This window comes from Nothoprocta perdicaria, unplaced genomic scaffold (assembly GCF_003342845.1).
Source record: "Nothoprocta perdicaria isolate Ctin4 unplaced genomic scaffold, notPer1 scaffold_2, whole genome shotgun sequence".
Classification (NCBI taxonomy): domain Eukaryota; kingdom Metazoa; phylum Chordata; class Aves; order Tinamiformes; family Tinamidae; genus Nothoprocta; species Nothoprocta perdicaria.
In genome coordinates this window covers 10,189,559-10,213,182 of record NW_020455204.1, presented here as the reverse complement: position 1 = coordinate 10,213,182, position 23,624 = coordinate 10,189,559, and the positions used below count along the sequence as shown (strand labels likewise).

Genomic DNA, 23,624 nt, shown 5'->3' with positions numbered 1-23,624 from the left:
TATAGTATATTTTTAAAACAAAATGGAAGTAATTGGATGTAATTTCATTCCTGCTGAAGGCAAATCAGGTCAGCTCATGGAAAAGATCTGGAATACAAATTTACTCGTGAGAGACATGCTTCTGAAAAGCGATCTGGATAATGAGGGTATCCTGGAGTGTGTGCTTAAACTGATCTCACTAACAAAAGAGCTGAGCAGATCTCTCAGCCAGCAGTTGGAGAATATTGTAGAAGGTCTTCAAGACATTTGCCACTTACTGAGAGCTCTTCAAGACAAACACAGGAAATTGACTTCAAGGCAAGGTAAGTATGGAGGGACTTAGTTATAAAGAAAATGTGGTGGATGTATCAGATGCTAAATTCTACCTTTTAATGATGCTATGAAACTTTACTTTTCTTTTGTAGTATTTCAATATTTGGTAGTTCTTTAGAATATATTTCAACAATTGTATCACTGTGGAACTATGATTTTGATTCTACCTTTTAATTGATATAATATATATATATACACACATAGTAGTCTTCTAACATAATGAATTAAACTGCTTTTAAAGTTTTGTTATGCATATTGCAGTCCATAGGCATCTAAAGTAGCTTAGATAGTTAAAACCAGAAGCCATTCAGACAGTTTAAATAATAACAAAAGTAGGAAGAAGCCAGCTGCCTCTGGTTTCACTTTGAGCTGCCAAGGGACCTTGCCCACCTCACTCAGCCCCACTCAACCATCCAAATATATATACATGTCCAAAATACAATTACTGTAGAATTTACCTTAGCATACAGGCAAATATATGAAATTTAATTATCATTTTTCTTCCAAAAATCTTCCTTCCAAAAACCTTCCTCTCTCTCTTCCCTAATCTAGTCATTAGCAAAGTAGCTTAAAGACACTTACATATGGACTGCACTGTAGTCCTCAGACTGTGCTATCACACATCAGAAAAGCATGGAAGGCAAAGTGTTCAGAAAGGGCTTTTCTGGTGTTGTTTTGTTTCTAAGCACAAGGGGACATTTATTCCAAGGTTAACACTGTGACAGAATGGAAAACGTGTCTTCATGTAACATTTTTAAGTAGTCTAAAGTTACAAGCAGAGACTTTGTTTGACTTCAAGCACTTCAGTATCAGAAATACTCACACTGTAGGCAAATTCCATTTTTCCAAATGAGGCTAGAATATTATCTAGAAATTTGAATTTAGGAACCTTTAAAGAGCTGTAGGAAATGTTTTCTTATTATTAGAGAACTCAAAGTAGGGAACTCAAAGAGTAATTTTGGCATTTTGCACTGATGCACATTCATGTAATTCTAATGAGGCCAGGGAAGATTTGCATTAGTGAGACGGGGAAGTGTTCTCCCAACTTCTTATGCAAGGCAAGCTGCACAGGCTATGTCACTTCCAGTCTTTTTGTTTCATTTCTCAGCCTTGTTAAACCACTTGGAAGTTCTTCTTCACTCTTGTAAAACTGCCTTGGAAACTATTCTTTTCCATGCAAAATCAGTGAAAAAAATATATTAAAAATTGTTTGCTTTTCAAATGTAGTCAAAATAAAATAACAAGTGGTTTGGGAGCTTAAGGAAAAAAGATTGCAAAGTAATATTTTTTGAATGATTTCAACAACAAAACTATTTTATCCTGAAACGTAGTCTATGCAGCTGCAAATAGAGGTGAAAGTGAAAGGTCTATCTAAATCATGTAACACCATATCAAAAACAACAACTAACTTTCATAGGATTTCATCTGTAAAGAAAGTCTTACAGGATTTCATGCAGCACCCAGAAATAAGCAAGAAATTCTCCCAGAGAACTGTAATATATCTAACTAATGAAGACACATTCCCAATTATAAAGAGATTGACAGCATAAAGTGTGGAGACAGGAGAAATTAATACATACTAAATTTCTGGAGATAAAATTTCTGGAAAGATTTCTGAGAGAAGGTGCAAGATAACACATAAAGGGATCATAAAACAAATACTTACTTTAAAGATAAAATAGTATTTGTATGGCAAAGAATCTGGCTTTTTAGGCATGCTTCTTCATTCCTGTTTCATATTGAGCCTATGTATAAAAGCTTCACCAGAGAATCTCATATTAGAAACTTACAGAACTAAGTTTTAGAAAATATAGGTAGTTAAGCTTTAGTTTTCAAGCTGTTCCCAAGTTGACCAGATTATTATTTACCAACTTCCTATTTTAGATTGATTATTATTAAGCTTTTATCTAGTGTCTGATCATTGTAATGGGCTTAGGATTATTAGAATGATTAGGTCTGCCTTAGCAGCCAAGTCGTACTTGTCAGGATGTGGTTACGTAGAAAATTCCTCAGACTGACTGAAAATAAATGCACAAATATTAAATGAAAGCCTGCACATGTATTAGGTTTCAGATGCATTGCATGGCACTAGGGAGTTAGGTGTAATTCTGTTTGCATGCTTACAGAAGGTTTCACATTTTTGTTAACTTTCAAAGCAAAATTCAATTGATTACATACTTTTTTTTTCCCCCTTCAGAGTGCAATGAAATTATAGATTGTTTGCTGAAAGTGAAGGATTATTTGATAAATACAGTCTCATACCTTCAAGAGACAGAGAATAAACTTAATGCTGCTAACTACAAACATGATGATAAATCTCAGATCCAGACAGCTGAGAGTGCTTCAGGAGAAATGCACGTTTGCTATTCTGAAGTAGAAGGAAAAGAGTCTGCGCAAATATCTTCTAGTCTAAGTCAGCCATCCCAAATAGCTCCTTCCCAGAGCTGGAACAGTAATCAAATCCAGACAAGTGAAACCAAAGCTGTGGAAAAAGAAACAGTTGCATCATTAACTGCAAATGTATCTGCTCAAGAAAAGTATATTAGCAGAGAAACTCCAGTGAAAAAGGAAAATGAAAAAACTTATGGAAGTGGCTCTTCTACTAAAATGTTTCCAGAACTGTTTTTTCAAGATGTTCTTAGGGGCAATGGAGAAGACATTCTGTCTGGAACATTAGAAGATACTCATAGCACTGTCATGAATCTTTCTGAGCAGGAAGAGATGGCAATAGACAACAAATCTTTAAAAAATGTGGAGAATGAAGAATGTGGACTGACAGAGGAAATGAGTGACAGTAAAATGGAGAAAAAATATGAGATTTGTAAGAATAATCCAAATAACTTTACATCTTTGGCACAAGTATGTGATCTAACTACTACAAATCCTTCTATGAATGATTCAGAAGACTTTGAAAACTCTAGGCACTGGACGAACAAAGTGTAAGCACATAATCTTCTCTATAGGAATGTATGTAACAGAAATTTCCTATTAGTATACACATAAATAATCATGGGCTCACAAACTCAACATATATGTATCAGGAAGGTTCTGCTTAAGCAAAAAATAGCAGTTCACAATTTAAGCATACACATCCAATATCTTCCATTTGGCCACAAGTAAACTGGAACTTCCTATTTGAGTGCATACATTTTTTATGCCACAAAGAGACTGAGATACAGACAAGAAAGAAAATAATTTCAAAATTGTTGGAAACCAGTAGAAAAGGACCCCTGCTATGCAATTTTCTAATAATTTCCCAGTTGCTCTGAAAAAAGGTCAACAGAAAAGTTTTGATGACATACCTCTTTGTTCATAAATATAGGTTACTATCGCTGATCTATGTTGTAAAGAAATTATATCAAAATAGCAAAGCATTTAATTAAAGTACAAGATAAATCACTGCTACCACCCCAGAATGCCAAGAATAATATTTTATGCTCTTTTTCTCCAGATTTCTTGTGGAAGGGAATGATGAGAATCAACACGAAGTAGTTTGTTATATTAAAGCTCCTGCAATTGTTCTGGAGAATCTGATGTGCAAGATAGTCAATGACACCAGTTCCTTGGTGGTGGATGATTCTGAGGAGCTGGTCAGCAATGTCATCAGTATTGAATGCTTTGACTGTGAAAAAACAATTCCTTTCCCTATCAACATTGCGATACCATTTGCTTCATACTTCAGAGGAAATTATCGGGACATTTTGGTGAAAGTGACTGATGTGAACTTTCAGTCAACTTATTTGACTCCTATTGCTCTGGAGGGATACCAAGGAAACCATAAGGTCAGTCATTTATTAATTCCACTTCACCAATAAAGCCTGTTTAAAGTGATCATTACTAGGTCATTTTACACATTATACGGTGTTAACATGAACTACTTCCTCCTACCACTTCCTTAAGAATTATTTGAGATCTAGTATTTAACAAGGTCTGTTTTTCATTAACAGTGATAAGGGAAATACTTGACTCCACAATACTCATGATAGAGTAGTAGTTTGTGATTTTTGCATATATGTGTAATACGTTGTATGTAATACACAACTGCAAGGTCCTGCACTTCAGGAGGAATAACCTCAGACACCAGTACAGGCTGGGGACTGACCTTATGCAGAGCAGCCCCACAGAGAGGCACCTGGGCATCATGGTGGATGACAAGTTGACCATGAGGCAGCAGTGTGCCCTGCTCATCAGGATCAGTGATCTGATCAGGGATCTCATCAGTGCATGAGAGAGGGGGGGAGGAGGATGGGACCAGCCTCTTTTCAGTGGTAGCCACTGACAGAACTAGAGGAAATGACCACAAACTGAAGCACCAAAAGTTCCTCAGGAAATTAAGGAAAAATGTCTTAACAGTGAGGGTGACAGAGCCCTGGAACAGATTGCCAAGAGAGGTTGTGGAGTCTCCTTCTCCAGAGATCTTCCAAACCTGCTTGGGCGCAATCTTGTGCCACATGCTTTGTGTGACCCTGTGTGTGCAGGGAGGTTTGACTAGATGACATATACAGGTCCCTTCCAACATTAAGGATTCTATGATTCTACGTGTAACATTATTTGGTAAATGCAGGAAAACTGTATGGCAAATTATTTTGCACTTACATTACAGAGAAGTAACATAATTCTGTGTGTATGAGTCCATATTCCATCTGAAAGAAACGCCAGATAGTAATTGTGAGGTTTTATTTTGATATATGCTTATTTGTTTTTTGACTACACAATTAATCAAACTGGGGCAGATTAATCACTCATCATTAAGTCATTTCATTGTACATTAGAATATTAATAACATTACATGGTGACTAGAGTAATATCAGATAACTGGGTATCCAAGTGGCAATAATATTTCTCTTATTTTCATTTCGTAATCTGCATTATAATTAACATTTCACTCTCAAAATGCTAACCCACTACTGAATACAGCTTCCTTTCCCTCCAACGTACACATTTTCTTTTTACAGGGAATCTTTGCAGAAGTGAAAATTTACCAACTAGGTATTTTTTCCGTACTGTCATGCTTAAAGAAAGAAATATTTACCATCCCAAAGGCTGGTCTCTCCCAAAAGCTGAGCATGGATCCTAGAATCTCTTTCTATTACCGTCCTGAAACATTCAGTTCTCCAGCAGTCATGCATCTAAAGGTAGGCCTGAAATACACAATATTTGTTCCACAACTCTGTGTTATCTGATTATTTTCAAAAACAAGATGACGAAGTGTGTTAACGTCTTAAAGGTCAACCTCTTTCACTATTCAGTCACTATGAAGATTATGCAGCTCCACAACTTGTATTCACAACAAACAGTTTCCTGAGAGTTTTGTTAAAACCATAGTGTCCTCAGTAGTCATCATATCTTCAGCTTACCCTTCTTTGATATGTTTCAGAAAATGAAACTGTACCCAACAATGACATAAGCTCCAATGTCAATTGTTTGGCCAACTATTTTAAATCACCGGAACAAATTTTCTCATCTGATCTTCATTCTTAGCTGACAGCGCAATGAAGGATTTTATCACTGTTTAACTTTAAGCTGTAAATAATCTCAAAACATGCACCAGTTATATTGTCTTTCTCCCCTCCTTCATAAAAATGTTGATTCTGAGGTACTGATATGCATTTCAGAAGCTAAAAATAACAGTCAAAAATATAGACTTAAACTTTTATTTAAAAAAAAATCAATTTCTGAGGGAGGGTGAAGAACGTGCAGAACAATTAAAACACTGAAACATTTATTCATGCTGGTATGTTGCTAGGGATGGTCCCAGGGGAAACCTAAATTTTCTGTGATAGTCAATTTCAAAAAATAAATCAATTTGTTTAAAAAAAAAAAAAAGGCATATAGAAGAAGTTTTATTCATTTGTGGACTTACTGTACAATTGTATTCTCTACTTAGGTTCAGCCAATTGAGCCATCAGTAGTTTCCACATTGAAAGCAAAACATGATATATACCATTCAGTAGTGTCCAGTAGTGCACTGGTTTATGTCCAGCATCCTTCAGGCCAAGCATTTAACAAGGCGGTTACTGTTACTCTGCCCTGTCCTCCAAATCCAGAGAAAAAGAGACGAGGAGATGAGGCAGAACATGCAAGAGCCGTTAGTGCTACAGTCAAGAGTGTTACTACAATGTACCATCCTCGGTAAGCACACTCTAAAAATTAATTGTGATCAAAACAGCAAAATAAATTAATTTTAGTGGTTGCTGATTGTGTTTTTTGTATTTTAAAGTGCACACTTTCCTTAATGTAGTCTGCTATGTTAGAAGCATTAGAAATATTGGAGCAAATCCCCACAATCTCAAGCAAGCTATCCCAGGAAAATCTATATAACGTGTTGATTTATAAAAACTGAAGATGCTAACCACAGTATTTCTAACTGGATTCAGGACTATAAACACTTTATATATATATAGAGAGAGAGAGAGGAAAGGAATACCCAGCTGTTTTTACATACTTAAAATTGATCTTTGCCATTTATATTTAAACAGAATAGTATTTTATTCTACAAGTAATCTACAACATTACAAGCTACCATGGCAAAATTAAGGTTCTTAATGCAGAATGGCTATTATGTTTTCGTATGATCTTTCATGGATAAACAATACTTTCTTAAGACAACAAATGTACTGCTTCTTACACAGTTTATAAAATTAGAATTTGTAACGTATTATACAAACACAGAGCACAGATAATAGCTATGCCTCATTGCTGTCTTTACAGCATCCAGTGTGTGGTTTGGCTACCTCACACTTTGAATTTCCTGATATATTTCTCCACTTTGCATTGGCTATGTGAGTGAAAATTTCTGAAACATAATGATTTAGACTACGTCAGTTTTGGTGTACACAATCTGAGGCATTTGGCAGAGGGACAGGTGTTTTCAAATTACATGCTAAAAAAATTCTAAAAATTCGACTTTTCAGTATGTGTCTGAAGCTAAGCACTGAAAAATGGGTACACCTACAAAAACTCTAAAATTCACTTGTTACCTGTCAATTTATTAAAATTGATCAAACACACCCAGAACATGGGTGAAACTTTTCAGTGGTAAAACGGCCAAGGCCATTCAATAAATATCAATACCAATATATTTTGACAGCCAACAAAACAAGTATATTGTTCCCATCCCATACAGGGAAAACAAACAAACAAACAAACAGTCTAAAGGTACCACTTTGCTGCTGGCCTTCCATGGCCTTCTAATTCTGCTACCATGGGCAACTGCAGGTTTAGAAAGATGTTAGTTTTCTTGGTGGGGACTAGTTTGGGACAAGAGTCAGCACTTAAGTACTGCTACTTGAAATCTTTAAAGAATTAGCTTATTCCTATTATAACAAACATTATCTTTTTCAAAATTCCTCTACATGCCAAGATTATAAAAATCTCCAATAAGCAAGGTACAGATGGAGAAGGGAGTCAACGTTCAGGCTTTCCATTTCTGAAAAACTTCTTAGTTCATATTTTAAGGAGCTCAAACACACATTGTTTTTTTAAACTAGACATCTGTCTTCATCACAGATTCACATTTTGGAAGGCTGCCATGTTTCTATGTGGGAGATTAAATCTCTTTTGCTGTACCAGAAGCATTTCACCGTGTGGTAGTACTCTAATGGTATCTATCAGCACCTAATACCAGTCTAAAAGGCATTTTAGGTCTTCTACCAAAGCACATCCATAAAAGACTGTGTCTTGACTGCTTATTTTGATACAAATCCCATACAGAAAAGATGCCAACATTTTTCTACATTTGCAAATAGTGAGAGAGTACACTTGAAAAATCCTTAGGCCTTCATTCCTGTCTCGAGTGTTTTCTTTCCTGGAGTACACATAAGCCATGGCTTTCAGAAGAAATTGTTATTCAGATCTATAGTTTAAACAAGAAGAGGAGAGGATATGTATGTGGGAACACATCTGTGTGCTTCTGAAAGAAAATCTTTCAAGTTTCATTCACTAGAGAAAGCTAGCCAGAGCATGTCATGTCATGGTTTCTTGATTCTGAATATGATATCAATGTAATCATCTGATTTCAAGAGAAGCTGCTGTTATTTCCTCTGTTGAAAGCGGTAATGGGTAACAGCTATGTCTTACCTTCTAATCTATGCTGTTTTGCAATATATGCTTCAGGAAGAAAAGTTTTTTTTCTCCATTTCACATACCTACCTCTATAAAATCTCTAACATTTGATGTCTCAAAAGCAAACCATAATCAGATTAAGATACATTCATTTGGAAAGTTAATTCCAGATTTAGATTTTCTCAAGATGGAGAAAACATCTGGTTATCAGTAGAAAATAGAAGGAAAAACAGACGTACAAATACAAGCACTGCTCTTCCTGCAGGATCACTTTAAATTTTCTATGCAATCTTTTGGCTTTCCAGAGCTCTGACTGCCTCTCTGAGAAAGAATGGGGAGAACCTCAGTGAAACTTTGAAATTATTAGGCCGCAGGAAAAAAGATGAGGAATGGATTGTGTTTGATGATGTAATTATCCAGAATGCACGGAATGGACTTGTATCATTTGAATTAAATGAGCATTTAGAAAGGTAATGTATGAATAATTTAATAAAATTATATTGCTAAAATATTTAACTTCAAATGTACTGATTAAGGGGAATTAGTAGAGTTAAGAAATCATTCACTGAGAATGCTTAACTTACTAGCATCTCTTTCTTCCAGTTTGAAATACTTAGATTTGTTACTAATGATTTAGATAATCATTTTGATTTGTTACTCATAATTACACAAAATATAAATCTCTGTAAATAACATTCCATCTCTAGATCACAGACAACATATCCAACAACTGAGACTAGAAATGCAGAGTTTCATATATAATCTTTACAGGGTGATTTAGATTTCTAATTGCATGACTTTTCTTTCAAGATTTCCTTTAATAAATATTCTCTTAATTTAATTTAAAATTCATATATATTGGAATTCATATATATAGAAAGAGCCAACTCATTCTACGTTATAGAAGCAAGCAAATTATCATATTTCATGTGATGAAAACAAGGTGATGGAACAAAAATGAAAAGAAGATGTTCAAGGCTGTGCCCTCTATTATTTCACTTGATAAATTGTTAGCAGTTGATAAAATGTTTTAACATATAGATATCTGTTTTCTCTTTTTAATACAGCTTTGTTGTCATTCGCATTTCTTTCCATTTGGAAACCACATGTCTTCTCCTCTTTGCTCAGGCTTTGGAAGAAGCCATCTGTAGCACAATGGCTAATGTGGTACTGTATCAGAACAGAGAAAATCCATACAAAATAGTAGTTGTGCTATCTGCAACAAAAGAATTGTCCTGGGAACTTCAAAATCTCCATGAGGAGGGTTACTTTGGTCCCCCAGAACCAACAAAGCCATTTCCACTAAGAGAAGGAGAGCAGATTCATTTTAGATTTAGTGGTAATATATTCGCTTCAGGTAATGTAATTATTTATGCTCTTAAATGAACATTACCATTTACCTGATCTGTTCTCTGAGCTGTTCTGAAACAGGATATGCGACCATCAATACATTGTGATTACTTACACAACATTCAGTTATTTCAATGTTTTAATTCTCGTAGATAATAGACATTTGAATCCCACAGAAAACAGCTCTATTTTAACTGTAAAATAAAACATACTAGATTTAAAAAAAAAAAAAATCTGAAGAAACTGCTCTAGCTGACTAAGCTTTGAGGACAAAGGTTGGACTAGACATTCTTCAGCGGTCCCTGCTACCCTGAACTATTCTGTGATACTGTGAAACTGGATCCCTTGAAACCAAGGGGTGTTTATGTTCTATTTCAAAAGGCCAGGATTCCCTCAGTCACTTTTCAATTTATAGAGCATGTGACAGGGATTAAAGAGATTTCAAACAAAAAGAAACTTTGTGCTATTTTATCAGTGTAAATTCAGTTACAGCAAGTAAGGTTTAACACTGAAATCCATGGCAAAATAGGGCTTTTGTGAGTTCTACTCAGGTGGAGGTGATAAAAGAGAATTCTTACATATCTTTAGCAGTCAGGAAATTCCATTCACTAAGTGTCACCATTCAGTTATTGTTTATCTGAAAAAGAGATAATAAGCCTCAAGTAAATGCCTCCCCAAAATTATTTTGGGGGGCTTTTGAAATCACCTACCAAAATGTATTGGCCCCCAGCTCTCACTTCCCTCTGCCCAAAGATTTTCACATCTCATATAAACTCTTCCAGTGGGAACTCCAGTTAGACTTGAGAGCACTTTAATGTGCAAAAAGAAGTCATTCTAGAAGACAAGAAGACAGTTTTAGAGATAGATATCAGTCCTCACTAACCAGAAATCACATACTCCTAATTTCATTTTCAACACACTTTTCTTTCTTTTCCATCTGTGGTATATATTTATTATCTTCTTCCATGTTTCTTACTTTTGGAACTGCAGCACAGCCTTCACTCTCCTTGCTCCCTATGCTTAACATTAACTTAGGGTTTATGAGAGCTTGCTGTGACATTAGGCTACTGAAGTAGCCTGGCAAGCTCCAAATATTTAAGTACTAACAACAAGGAAGAACAACAACCTATTATGTAACTGGTTCTATTCGATTCATATTAACTAATCATTTTAGAAGCTACAAAATAAAAACACAGTGTAAGAAATGCTTCTTTTTGTATGAACTGCAGAGAATGGAAAAGATTTTGGAAAAACCTACAGGCTTATTTTTCATTCACAAAGAAAGCCCAGGTTGGAGCTCCAAATCAAAGAAGTGGATGAATTTGGTAATTACAGCTCACCTCATTACAAAGGAACAGCAGTGTTTTACAAAATTACCAGAGAGAGGATAGCCAAGGAATGGGAACAGGCCCTGCCATATGACTATCAACACCAGTCTCCACTGTGCAAATTAGCACTAACATTACCAAAGGTGGGTTTCTTGGGTTTTCTCTCCTTTCCCTTTTCCCTTGCCACGTACCCATTAAACCAAAAGGGAGTGTATTCTTTTTTGCACACCAGATACACACAGAGGTGTGTGACGGAGCACCCTCGATCTATCAGCAATGTACAAACACCCTTAACATTTCTCTTGGTGAGTGGAGGGGAGCCACATCCAAGTACCAGCCACAGACAAGAGATGCACTCAGCAAGCAGAAACACTTCACCCATCTGCTCCCCTAGCATGCAGAGGTATCAAGAAATCAGTGCAAGTTTCAGTAAATATTTCTTGTATCCTTGTTTGGCAGTACAGAATGGCAAATTGTAAGAGCAGTAAATACTTGGTTCCTCCTTTCTTCCTCCTATACTGACAACTGTATCACCAATGACTTTTCATTTAATCTTACAGTAAAACAGCCCTGTGTGCAGTTGACTGCTGCTCTGGTGAAAGCTATTCCTACAAAAATTAACCTTTAATAGCCTTAATTCATTCCTTGAATTAAACTTGATTATAATTTTTTCCAAGGGCCTATGTAAGACCCAAAATGATGTCACTACACTATTGATATCAAATCTGTATAAAATTTAGTCTCCATGTATGTGCAGTAACACCTGCTTTAGGTCCCTTGTGAGGTGTAGTGACGTTCCTTTCTTTTTGTAATTTACTTTTAAGTTGTCACTTTTTGGACTTTTAAATGTTGGACTTTTGTTGGACTTTTAAATTTGTGACTACTTGCTACTAACTTTAAGACCAGATATGCTCTTTCCCAGTGCGGGTGAGAACTTGAAGTCTGGTCAGACTGCACGTAAGCATATATATGTGAGTGATACAGTCATAACCCGCCAGCTTATTTACATAAATGGAAGGAAGCAGAGGAACAGTGCAACATGATCATTGCTGCTAAGCTTTAACTATTTACCGAAAAGAAATCAAACCACAAGAACAGCAATAACCTTTGGGGATATTTTCTCTTCATCTATTTGTGAGCAGTGGCTTTACTTCCAGCTGAACCAGTTGAGCACAGCAAAGCCAAGACGGACACACAAAGATAGTCTTAGTAAAGACATTTAAAGTAGTAACCACCCATGAGGGATTCTGGTTTCTGTGACAAGTCCTGGGAAGATGCTGAAAATAAAGTAGAAGGGAGGATCTTCTGAGAAGAGCACCCTCTAGTAGTTTTCTGGGACTGCAAGCTGGCACGCTTCAGAGTGAAGTCCATCACAAACTGGCGTTCCTGGCCAGCAGGAAGAAGGCAGGGCTGTAAATTGCTTTGTCAACCAGTTCCGTTTCTCTTGGGTGTCTCCGAGATGCGGGGGGAGACCTATGGGGAAGGGCCAAAGGAGATGGGAGAATTGTGATGCAGGATTTGCCACTCATCAAAAGTGCTAGGATCACACACAGCTTTTAACACTATTTCTATACAATACTTTGGCTTTTAAACTCCAGAATGGGAAAACATATATTTATTTTGTGAGTAAGAGTGAAAATGACCAAATTTATCCTGTTTCATTTATTTGTACTCATGAAACACAGAGATTATAATTCCTGTACAGAGCTTGAATGTTGTTGAGTAAATAACTGTAAATAGCTGAATTTACTATTATAATTCCACATTGATCAAATTAATAGAAATAATATAAGTAGAAATATTCTTTTATGGCTTATTTGATGATTGAAAGACTTGGAAAAATGTGGTGTTTTTTCCTCAGGGGAAGACTAGGTTATTAGTGCAGTCCCATAGCAATTCATGGTATCATATTCATTCAGCGCCTTTGAATAGTCAAGTGTAAATTGTGCTGACACTACAAAATTATTCAGACTACTCTCTGAAAAGAATCACTTGAGAATATTATTATACCAAGTGACTACAAAATGAAATAGTTAATGTAGATGTCAATATATGTTTTGTTGGGATGTAGGGCCATACCTACATCATTAGACTCTGATTTATCTAATATAATCATTAGACTGATTTATCTAATATTATCTATTACTACTCAGAAGAGAAATCTTTGATCATTATATTCTTTGAAAACTTGCAATAAGCACGCAGCAGCAATCTTAAAAGTGAACAGAATGTTCAAATATTATTAGAGGGGACAAAAAAACACAATTACGAGAAATGTCTATGAAGCATCCACATCAGCTGCACTCCATCACAGAACTCGAGAGGATTTGGTGGAAGAAAAAAAGAAAGACGTTCAGAAGCAAGGAATAAGTCCATGTAGAAACTCAATAAATTGATGAAGACTCTTCAAACAGTTTTTCTGGAAACATATATATTATATACACTTACAACTGATATGGAAAGCACGAATAAAGAATGATTTTTATCTCCTTTCACATGATACACGAGTATACAACATTGTTATATTAGTGGGTGGCAAGTGTAAACAATACTATAAAAGAATTTAGTTTTTACATACCAAAATTAATCAAAAGATTAACTCACTTCCCCAAATTACTGGGGAAGCTAAAGCTATTTGAGCTGTAAAAAGAATTGATTGAAGCAGAGACAGACCATGAATTAAAAGTAATGATCCAGTTGCAATTGAATGCTAGGGCAAGGAAATTCTGATTACCTACCATATCCTGTTACTTGCTCTAAAACTATTAACAGTGAAGACAACACTGACAGTAAAACTGACGCAAACACTGTGTCCTGTGCTTACTATCCATGGTCTGATCATGTATCTTATTTAATTAGATATATAGATCTCCATATTTTGCTGGGCTTCCAAATGAATGAAAGAAATCAACAGAAGTAGCTAAAAAATGAACGAGTAAACACAAGGAGAAATTTAAGATACTACTTATACAAGAAAACTTTCACCAACCATTTGTCATATGCAACTACTATTTACCACTTCAGTGAAGCAGAAGTCCCCTGTTAATACTCATATAAGCTGAGGATGTCACTGTAATTAGTCATACACTGATGCTATTTTATACTGCTGAAGCACAGAGAACTATCTTACATTTGTGTTTGTAGACTAAAATTTTTCTATCAATAAGATATTTGCATTGCTTTGTTAATGTGTTTAACTCCTGCTTAACTTTGGTGCTCCTAGGGCATTAAGAATAGATATTGCTGTGACGATGACAGATACACACCAGCCCTGGTGCTTCCATTTTGCTAGTTTCTATCACCCATATACCACTGTAGTACAGCAAGGAAGCTGCCACACATCTCACAAGCACATTAAAACATAACGCACACTGTTCATAGTGTATGATTTGGAGCACTGCTCTTACTTCGATACTACTACTTTGATGCTTACGGGATGCCAGTTGTTGCAGTAAGGCCCTCCCTTAACATGAGTTAATTGAATCTTTAAGGGGTAGCATTGCTGAATGACTTCTCACTTGCTCCCAACATGTAATTGCCTTTGGAGGTTTGAGAACAAAATCCCTTAATAGCAGCACACATAGGACCAAAAAAGACTGTTTACATTTCTACTATCTTTCTGTTTTCATAAATATTTTAGATTCAGTTTAAACATGCTAATGAATTCATTTTAATACCTAAGATGAAAGAAACTCCTCCATGCTGCCAGAGGCAATAGATATTCTCTCAAAATGAAAGTATTTTTTGAGGCGGGGGATGTTTTCCTTTTCATACATAAGAAAAATAGAAGCATCTAGAGTGCCCAGTTTCACTTGTGAGAAAGACAAATGCAGTCTAAGACAATTGACTCATAACCACTTTGACTATATATTTACTGCCATTTTCTGTAAAATTCACATCTAAATCTCCCTTGGATTGTGAAGATAAGACAGTTACTCTATACATTCATTATGAGACATGTTTCTACATACGTTCTCACTTTAACCACTATCTTACAAATACATTTCTGATAGTGGTCGGAACAGTGGTGGCTTACTTTGTATGAAACCTTTCACATCACTTTTTAATTTAAACAGGTTGCAGCTGCAAAGAGGTAACACTAATAATTTCTGTTCATGAAGCTGTTATTTCCTTAGTATTTAAAAACATTGATTGGACAAAACTTGTTATTTTGAACACAGGGAAAATCCAGTGGATCAGCTTCTGATGTTTAAGCATATGAGGAACACTTCTATCAATTTCAAAATGGTATATGGATGTAAAACTAGTCTAGAGAGTTCAAAAAGCTTATTTCTCCTTTTTTTCCCCATCTGTCCTGTTTGATATTCTAGTAGAATGCGGTCATGTCTGAGAGATCTATTTAAGAAAGCACTTGAGCTTTTCAGAAAACACTGATGGAAATTACAGAGCTTTGCAAAAAAAAATTATAATGCATAGAAGCATTATCAAATTACTAATCTGCTGAAGTTTTATGTCTAATGACTGTCTGACAGAAAAATAGCATGTGATCTTCTGCATTAGAAAGGCAGTTTCTTACCTAATTGAAGGGCCTTTTAGACTAGAAAACTACTTTGTTCCAGTGTTTTACTTACACTGTCAACCAGAAAAATGAAACCACATACCAGAGCAACTGAACTGTAGGTGAATTTAGCTCTTCACCACAGATATTTAAACATTTCATGTGTTAGATCTAATATACAACTATTACATTATTTCTAGACAGTACTCATTTTCCATTCTTATCTTTTAGAACTATTTTAACACTAAGCAGTGTAAAGTAGATCAGATTAAAGTCAATCCATGGGTAATTGAGTTCATCTACAGAAACTTTGAAGATCTCATAAAGAGCTCTGAGGTGCCAAATTCTCACTAATGAATAAGTTTAAAAATAAATACATAATTAAACAAAGAACAAGAAAGCACTCCAGAATTTTGGAAGAAAAGCAATGCCCTCTTTTGGAAAAGCCTTTTATTCCCTTTATTTTGAGGCTTGTAAAAGTATTTAAGAAAAGCTCAGCCTGGTCTATGGCTCAGTATACCCAAAGGGAAAAGTCAAATCATGGTATTAATTTGGAAATAGAGAGAGGAAGCTCAACATGTGAATTTGGAGCAAATCTCATAGGAAACTTGCGCATATACAACCAGCTAGCACAGCTGAAACGGTGACAGGATTTAACATAGGCACTGAAAGAGGGCAACTCAAGCTCTGAACCAAAAAAGAGCTAAACTTCACTTGAGACAAATTAATCTCTTCCTGTGCCCAGTGCTTAGGTAAATGCTTCTTGTTCTGCATGGAGTAGAAAGCAAAAAGAGGAATCTTGTGAGTCCTACTTCTCAGTCACAGAGAAAAAGAGCCATTTATTTTTTCCCTCAGAGGAAGACAGAAGAAAAACTGCAATTCCTAATGAAATTGTGTTTTGAGCAATGACTTTTAGTGATCTAAAATTAGAAGTTGAGACATGTAAAATGAGTAACTACAGCTACAAACACAGTATGATTTATATATGTTTATAGATATGCACTATTAACACTGTCCTTGAAACCATACTGTACACTATACTGTCTTACAGTATAGTTAGTACACAGGCCCAGGCTCAATGCAAAATTTAAAATCAGAATCTGTTTTGTGTATGAAGCTTCCATATAGATTTTCTATACATTTGTTTTCTATACAGCAATCACAGCATAATGCTACTGAACAAATATTTATAAAAAGGCATAAATCAATCCTTGTAATAGGATGCAATAAACATTCGGTTGGTCCAAACAGATGCAGTTTCATTATTTTAATAGCTAGATATTGATTCATACCAGGTTAGGATGTGGACTAGTTTCCAATAATGACACAAGGTCTCTATGTAGTTAGGCTACTGATTTACTGCGATCCTCCATCCCTGCCTCATTCTGTCCATTCTCTTCCTCAACATATTGTCTTTGGTAGCCAGAAAAGTCGATCAAGCGGCCAAAAAGCACAAAAAGAATATCTTCTGATTCATCAGGTAAGAAGACTTATCTAATGTATTAACATTAGTATAAATAACAGTTGTAATAGCTTTTTTTTTTAATGCTAGGAGCTATTTTATTCTAATTGACATTTTAAAATGCCATATTCAGAAAAAAAAGTAGCTAAGATATTAAAAGACATTCAAAGCCAGAAACAATCTGGTTACCAGGAAACAAAAGCTCTTGTAAGATAACATTGTGGTGGGGTGTTAGAACAGTATATTACATTTTGCATAATAAGATTCAATTTTTACTGCAAACTTATTGATGTATCAATTACAGGAAAAGCATGAGCTTTATTTTATTGCCAGCTTTCTCCATAAAGTCCCAGAAATTATAGCTCATTGCTTAAGTTGCTATCGACTAACACTACCTCTTGTCTCAGTACAATCACCAAAAATTACATTAAATATAAGAAGTGATGATGTTTCATATCTACTTCCACTGCAGTCAAAAACAAACCACATCTAGTTCACCCACTCAGCCTCAAGATTTAGAAAGCTCTCCAAATGAAAGATTTACACAGCAGAAAGCTTATGATTCTATTTTACAATTTTTTTGCCCAGCAGAGGCCCTATGGGACAACTTGCTATACTGGCTTGCAGAAGAGCTTGCAGAAGACAACACTCCACTGCTCGCTTTGCACTTACCTGTTCGGAGGAGTACACTTCAGCTTGTCAGGCTGAAGTGCCCGGATAATTTAACACACCAGATCTACGAGCTTCTTTGCTGCTGGAACAAGTCCCTTCCAAGATCAGCTAATAAACAGCAGCTCCTGTCTCGCTATTTGCGGAGGAGTGGCCGGAGGGATCTCTCAGAGGAACTGTGCTTCAGGTGGGAAAACAAGCCCTTCCCTGGGCACAATCCCTGACAACTAATAGCCCCGTTCCTCCTTGTTTCCTGCAGATCTGTGAGAATATTTCCATGATATCTCTTGATGGACTGTTTCTTTTATTTGTAACTCTGCAACCTTTGCACTTGAGGCAAATTTACAAGTAATTTACTTGCTTGCTACAAGTGGACATTTCGTCTATGGAAAAGCAGCTGTACTGAAAACATATGTATGAAGAACTAGAGGCTGGTTTGAAGAGTCTTCCAAGGATTCTAATTATTTGCACATATCATGCTCAATTGACAGAGAGCTATTAGTTTATATTTTAGAAACTAAGAATTATTCACTATATTTCATCAAAATCATAAGAATCACTCCCTGATTTATTGATTATTGTATTTCCACTAAAAATCCCTACCTTCTGAAGAGAATGTAACGGATCATTATAATACAGATAGAGAGAATTTTATTTTACTTTCAGGTTTTTGATAATTAATCCTGACTTCTGTACTTTCAGTGAATGTTTTTATTCTTGTGAACATCCTGACAGATTTTAGTGTTATCACAATGAACATCTACAGCACTTCTAGAAATTACCAAATTTGGTGCTTCACTATTATCTATCCTACTTTTTATTTCAGATTAAAATCAAGTTTGGAAAATGGAGTATTTTTTCCTGTATGCTTAAAAAAATAAATCTTTCTTTGTAATGTTATTGATTATATTGAGCTCTTGAATTGAAGCAACAGATAATAAGACAGGTGGACTTGCACCACTCATTAGCATGAGTTTTAATCTACTACCTTGTTTGCCTTCAAAATGCTAATTAAGATTAATTTTTAAAATTCATAATAATAATAGGGTTGAATTTTTGTAACTATGTTTTCACTTACTTAGTATTGCAATCCAACTTACGTAACACACCACAAGTTCCTCCTAAAGCTTCACTCTGACATTTTTCTTAAGGACAGAAAATGGCCGGCAAGTCCCAGTGAATCATCGTTCGGGGAGATGATGGCTGTTTGGTATTTACGCATGCAAATATCAGCTTGTGCTTACACAGCTGGTCACCTCTGTGCAGTTTTCCTAATGCTCCAGCTATATTCATGTAGCTATAGCTGTTTCATCAAGTTTAGGCCACTTGTGCATCCTTATAATTTTATTAATTTAATTATTCTCTTGGATTCAAAGCAGCAATTCTTTGCCTCTTTCAGCCCTCACCACCGCTCTAATCGTATTTTAGATTTTGATAATCTAAACTTTAATAACATTTAGATTATTTAGAATTTCTAAATATCTTGCTGACAAATCTTGTGATCTATATTTTAGATCTGCAGTTTTTATTTTCAGGGATCATAATTGCAAAATCACTATTCTATATGAGAAAATCACATTGCAGTGGAAAAGATTAAAAGGAACACTATTCATATAATGTTTAATCTACTCGGTAATGTCTCATCCTTTAGGATTTTCATTTTTAACTGTACAACCGAGTACATGAAGAATTTCACCCCTTTATTGTAACATTATCATTCCTTCAAGGATGCTAATACAAATAATACCGGAAATAGTGCAACAAGCAACAATTCATTTTGCCATCTAAATTAAATCCTAATACTACTTCTAGCAGTCTGCCACAAGATGTCCTCTGCAGCTAACAAAAATCCAACACCTGCATTTCACTTGCTGGAAAATACCTGAATAAAACTTCATTTAAAACTAAAACTAATCTGTAAAGGCCCAGACACACCACTGCTATTCCTTCCCCATCTTCATTCACGTACTGACAGAACTGACTATGGAGAAGTGTGACCTTCTGCTGGGCACCACAAGGGTTGAGGTGCAAAGAGGAGCACAGTGAGCTCCCAGGCAGAAACTTGACAAAATGATACTAAATTTGCCCGTGCAAGAAGCTCCTTCCTCTCATCTGCACACGCAATGGGCTGGGTGGTGGGCTTTTCCTCTCATCTTGGCCTAGGCAGCCTAACCTCACACTTGCTGTTTCAGCTCCTGGAAGAGCTGAAACTGTTCTGAGCGCACACTCTCTCAGTTCACAAAAACATCACACACCTCCCAAGAGGCTTTTACGATTACAAACAAGTCTTTACCTTAAGTTGCGGCTCCTTTTTAACCAAAATGCTTCCAATATTATATATAGAATAAACACAAGACCTGCAAACCAAGCATGTTTATGCCTGTCCACTTTTCTCATTTGTTTTGCTGTTGTCCCCAGACACAGCCTCCTTTCCTGGGCCTCCCAGCAAGGTAAGAAGGAGGGAACATGGGGGGTTTGCTCTCATGTGAGGCCACATAAACATGGCTTTTCTAGTCAGATTCACTTTTTATTGCAATTTTTGCATGAGACAAAACACATTTCAGACCTGCAATGTCACTATTCTATTGCATAGAAGACTATATTAAAGTATAGCAGCAATTAAACCCCAATATGTAGTCCTTTACAAGTGAAGTGTATTAAAGAATATTAGAATTAAACTTGCAGAACCTGAATAGACTTTATAGAGAAGGGAGGAGCACTTAGGATGGTAATAGACATAGATCCCCAGCGTAACAGAAGGAAGAATGTCTCATTGACTGCAAACAGCAAATCCAAGTCACAGGCTGGCATGACTAAACTACTGCTGTGGAAATCCCATTTCTCATCTAGCATCAAATCTGTCATTTATTTTTTATTCAATCACATACTGTCTTGTAAAGGAAAGATCCTCTCGGTGAGGTCCAGGCTTACTGAACTGAAACCAAAATGCAGTAAGAGGAGGCAGTCTGTAAAGGCAAAACTGACTCTGCTCTGGGGTTATATCAACTGCGACACAATTTGCAGGACGGACAGCAAAATGTGAGCTTCGTTTTTTAGAACCAACGTAGCTTCTACCCGTAAGAAAAGGTGATGCTGCAGTTCTCTGCTACACAGCAAAGACATCGGAACAGGAAAGGAGCTTAGTTAGAAAGCAACTTTCTTACTCATAAAGAAACCACCTACGCAGTTATAATTTGACTGACTGAAGACAGAAGCTTATTATTTAAATACTGACCAGTTAGGCAGAAAAGGAAAGAAGGAAGGAAGGTGTGTTCCTTTTACTACATGTCGGATGGGTTGAAACTGCATCCGAGACCACTGAAGCACAGTTGTAACGGAGATTTTGCATATTCAGCATTTAAAACAACTTCTTTTCTAGTGAAACAGCACTCAAAAAACCATCCAGTCCACCAAAATATTCAACTCACTTTCTTGAACTGCCTGTATCATTACAAGGTTATAAGTCTGAACTGGTAAGCATTGCTTCAGTACTCCTACTATTTTACTAACACTCTAGATTAATAACAGATTGTTTACAGAATCACAGAATATTTAAGGTTGGAAGGGACCTCTAGAGATCATCTAGTCCAACCTTCCTGCTCAAGCAGGCACACCTACAGCATGTGGCACAGGGTGGCATCCAGGCGGGTTTTGAAGACCTCCAGAGTAGGAGACTCCACAACCTCCCTGGGCAGCCTGTACCACTGCTCTGTCACCCTAACAGTAAAGAAGTTGCTCCTCACCTGGAGACGGAACTTCTTATGCTTCAGCTTGTGGCCATTACCCCTCGTCCTGTCGCTGGCCACCAGTGAAAACAGCTTGTCCCCTTCCTCCCTGCATTCTCCCTTCTTGAGCTTATACATATTAATCATATCCCCTCTGAGCCTTCTCTTCTCCAGAGAAAACAGGCCCAGCTCACTCAGCCTCTCTTCGTACGAGAGATGTTCCGTTCCCCTAATCATCCTGGTTGCCCTTCTCTGGACCCTCTCGAGAAGCTCCACATCCCTCTTATACTGGGGAGCCCAGAACTGCACACAGTACAATTTACAATTACAGTACAGTTTACAATTTGGCAATTTGAATAGCTATTATTAATATAGCCTGATATGAAACTGAATCTCTTGTATGCTATTAGAAGTTGACCAAAGACAGTTAGCACAGCAAAGCAAAAAGCATAACGGAATGGTCAAAACTTGAAAAGCAGAGTCCATGTTTGTTCCTTTCTCCCCTTTCTTCTATATAATTTCTCCTAAATATAAGAAAAAGAATTCTATAATACAGTAAGCAACTATAAGACCTTGTCGGTATCTAAGTGAAAGTCTAAGTGAAATACTGCCCTTAATCATTAATGTAACCCTGTTCTTTTAGTCTTTCAGACAACTGCCATTTGCTCTGAACTCCCTATTATATAAATTCATTATGTTATAAAGGCGGAAGATTTTCTGAAGGAATATACAGGGGACTTACCACTACAGCTGATTTACTCGATTGTTCATATCTTTGTTCTTATCAAGACCTTTTTCTCTGTAGATTTTCCTAAAGAAAAAGTAGTGGTTATCCAACTTGTTAAAATGTCCTGAAGTTCACACAAAAGGCATAAACTTTATCATCATAACCCTTTGTTTATGCGTATAGTTTTGATAGGATTACTTCCCAAAACATTATCACATATTATCTTAACTTTGGCCTTTAATCAGACCATTGCTACTTCAGAATAATTAAATATCAGAATTAGAAACAGTTTAATAGAGCTGGAAGGATTCTAATTAGATTAGTTACTATATTTCAGAATTACAATGCAAGTGACATCTTAACCAGCAGATGTCACAGAAGAGCTTCTGGAAAAATACTGTTCCTGGTATTTCCAAATCTCAAATCAATACAAAAAACCAAGTCACTAAAGTAAGATAATGGAAGATTTTCGGAAATATTGTGTATTCTTCATTTGTCTCCTCATATTGATGGTTAATCTTTTACGAGATGTTTGAGATGAAGTGATACAAACCATGCAAAATGCAAATATTGCACAATTAAAACTAGAAATGCTTTCCTTACAAGTTTTACTAGTAATACTTCAGTAAGAGCCATGCCCATGCAGGCAGAACGAAAAAAAAGTTGAAGAAGCATAAAATCAAATGTCTAGAAGCATTTTGCATTATATTGTTTCCAGAAGGGTAGAAGTGATTCTGTACTGCAGAAATTCATTACGATAACAGAAAAAAATTACTTCCTGATATTTACTTCCAAACATTTAAACAATCAGACCTATTGAACTAACAGAATAATAACTAATGCAAATGGCCAACTTATGTTTTGCAACTTTTTCTTTGTGAGTTTCGATGAAAGGTCTTTCCTCATATAAATAAAAGATGCTACCAAAAAAGTATTTTCTGAGAACATCTGTCAAGCATGAATATTAATGCATTCATTAACAGATTAAAAATTAAAAGTAAAATCCAGATGGTCAAGAATACTTCAGCTGATGTCTGTGTTTAGACACTCAGAAACACCTAAAAGTTTTTGATTTATGTCATTCTGCATGTGAAAAGCGTTCTGACTGCTATCTTTTTTTAACATGTATGGAAATCGTCCAGAAAGTACTAGTACTAATGGCCTTGCCAAGGACTGGGGAGGTGCACACACTGACCAGGACAGTTCAGAACCAAACAAGCAGGGACACAAGGTGAAACTCAGCATGCAAAGTTAGAAACACTACGGTGCATTTATTGAATCCAGTCTGTTGAACTCTTTTTCCCCTTAGACTTTGCTTGGAAGCCTGTCCAAGACACTTGTGTAAACACTGTATAAGCACTGGGAGTTTTAGTAAAGAGCTTCACATTTTATTCATCACTGCCCTGCCAAATGTAAATACAATCATGAGATGTACTGAAGAGCTCCTTCCAGTAGGGACAGCAAGCCG

General features: G+C 36.1%; 2 protein-coding genes across 2 annotated transcripts; both read left to right on the top strand.

Moving 5' to 3' along the window:
- Positions 1 to 85: 85 nt before the first annotated feature.
- On the top strand, positions 86 to 3,002 carry LOC112945828. The gene is made up of 3 exons (XM_026037499.1): positions 86 to 302; positions 2,510 to 2,933; positions 2,990 to 3,002. Exons 1-3 carry the CDS (start codon positions 116 to 118, stop codon positions 3,000 to 3,002), a joined length of 624 nt encoding a protein of 207 aa, XP_025893284.1. The 5' UTR covers positions 86 to 115.
- Positions 2,934 to 18,157, top strand: DTHD1 (death domain containing 1). Its single transcript, XM_026037813.1, has 9 exons — positions 2,934 to 3,251; positions 3,764 to 4,094; positions 5,268 to 5,447; positions 6,200 to 6,444; positions 8,682 to 8,846; positions 9,444 to 9,733; positions 10,956 to 11,197; positions 16,996 to 17,053; positions 17,627 to 18,157. The coding sequence occupies exons 1-9, from the start codon at positions 3,010 to 3,012 to the stop codon at positions 17,926 to 17,928; spliced, it is 2,055 nt and encodes a 684-aa protein (XP_025893598.1). The 5' UTR covers positions 2,934 to 3,009; the 3' UTR covers positions 17,929 to 18,157.
- Positions 18,158 to 23,624: the final 5,467 nt, after the last annotated feature.

Bases quoted from the DNA above. Each gene is read 5' to 3' on its own strand.
- LOC112945828 (XM_026037499.1), top strand. From the start codon at position 116: ATGCTTCTGAAAAGCGATCTGGATAATGAGGGTATCCTGGAGTGTGTG. The intron at 303-2,509 runs GTAAGTATGGAG...TTCCCCCTTCAG, and splicing joins GAAATTGACTTCAAGGCAAG to AGTGCAATGAAATTATAGAT.
- DTHD1 (XM_026037813.1), top strand. From the start codon at position 3,010: ATGAATCTTTCTGAGCAGGAAGAGATGGCAATAGACAACAAATCTTTA. The intron at 3,252-3,763 runs GTAAGCACATAA...CTTTTTCTCCAG, and splicing joins AGGCACTGGACGAACAAAGT to ATTTCTTGTGGAAGGGAATG. The intron at 8,847-9,443 runs GTAATGTATGAA...TTTTTAATACAG, and splicing joins TTAAATGAGCATTTAGAAAG to CTTTGTTGTCATTCGCATTT.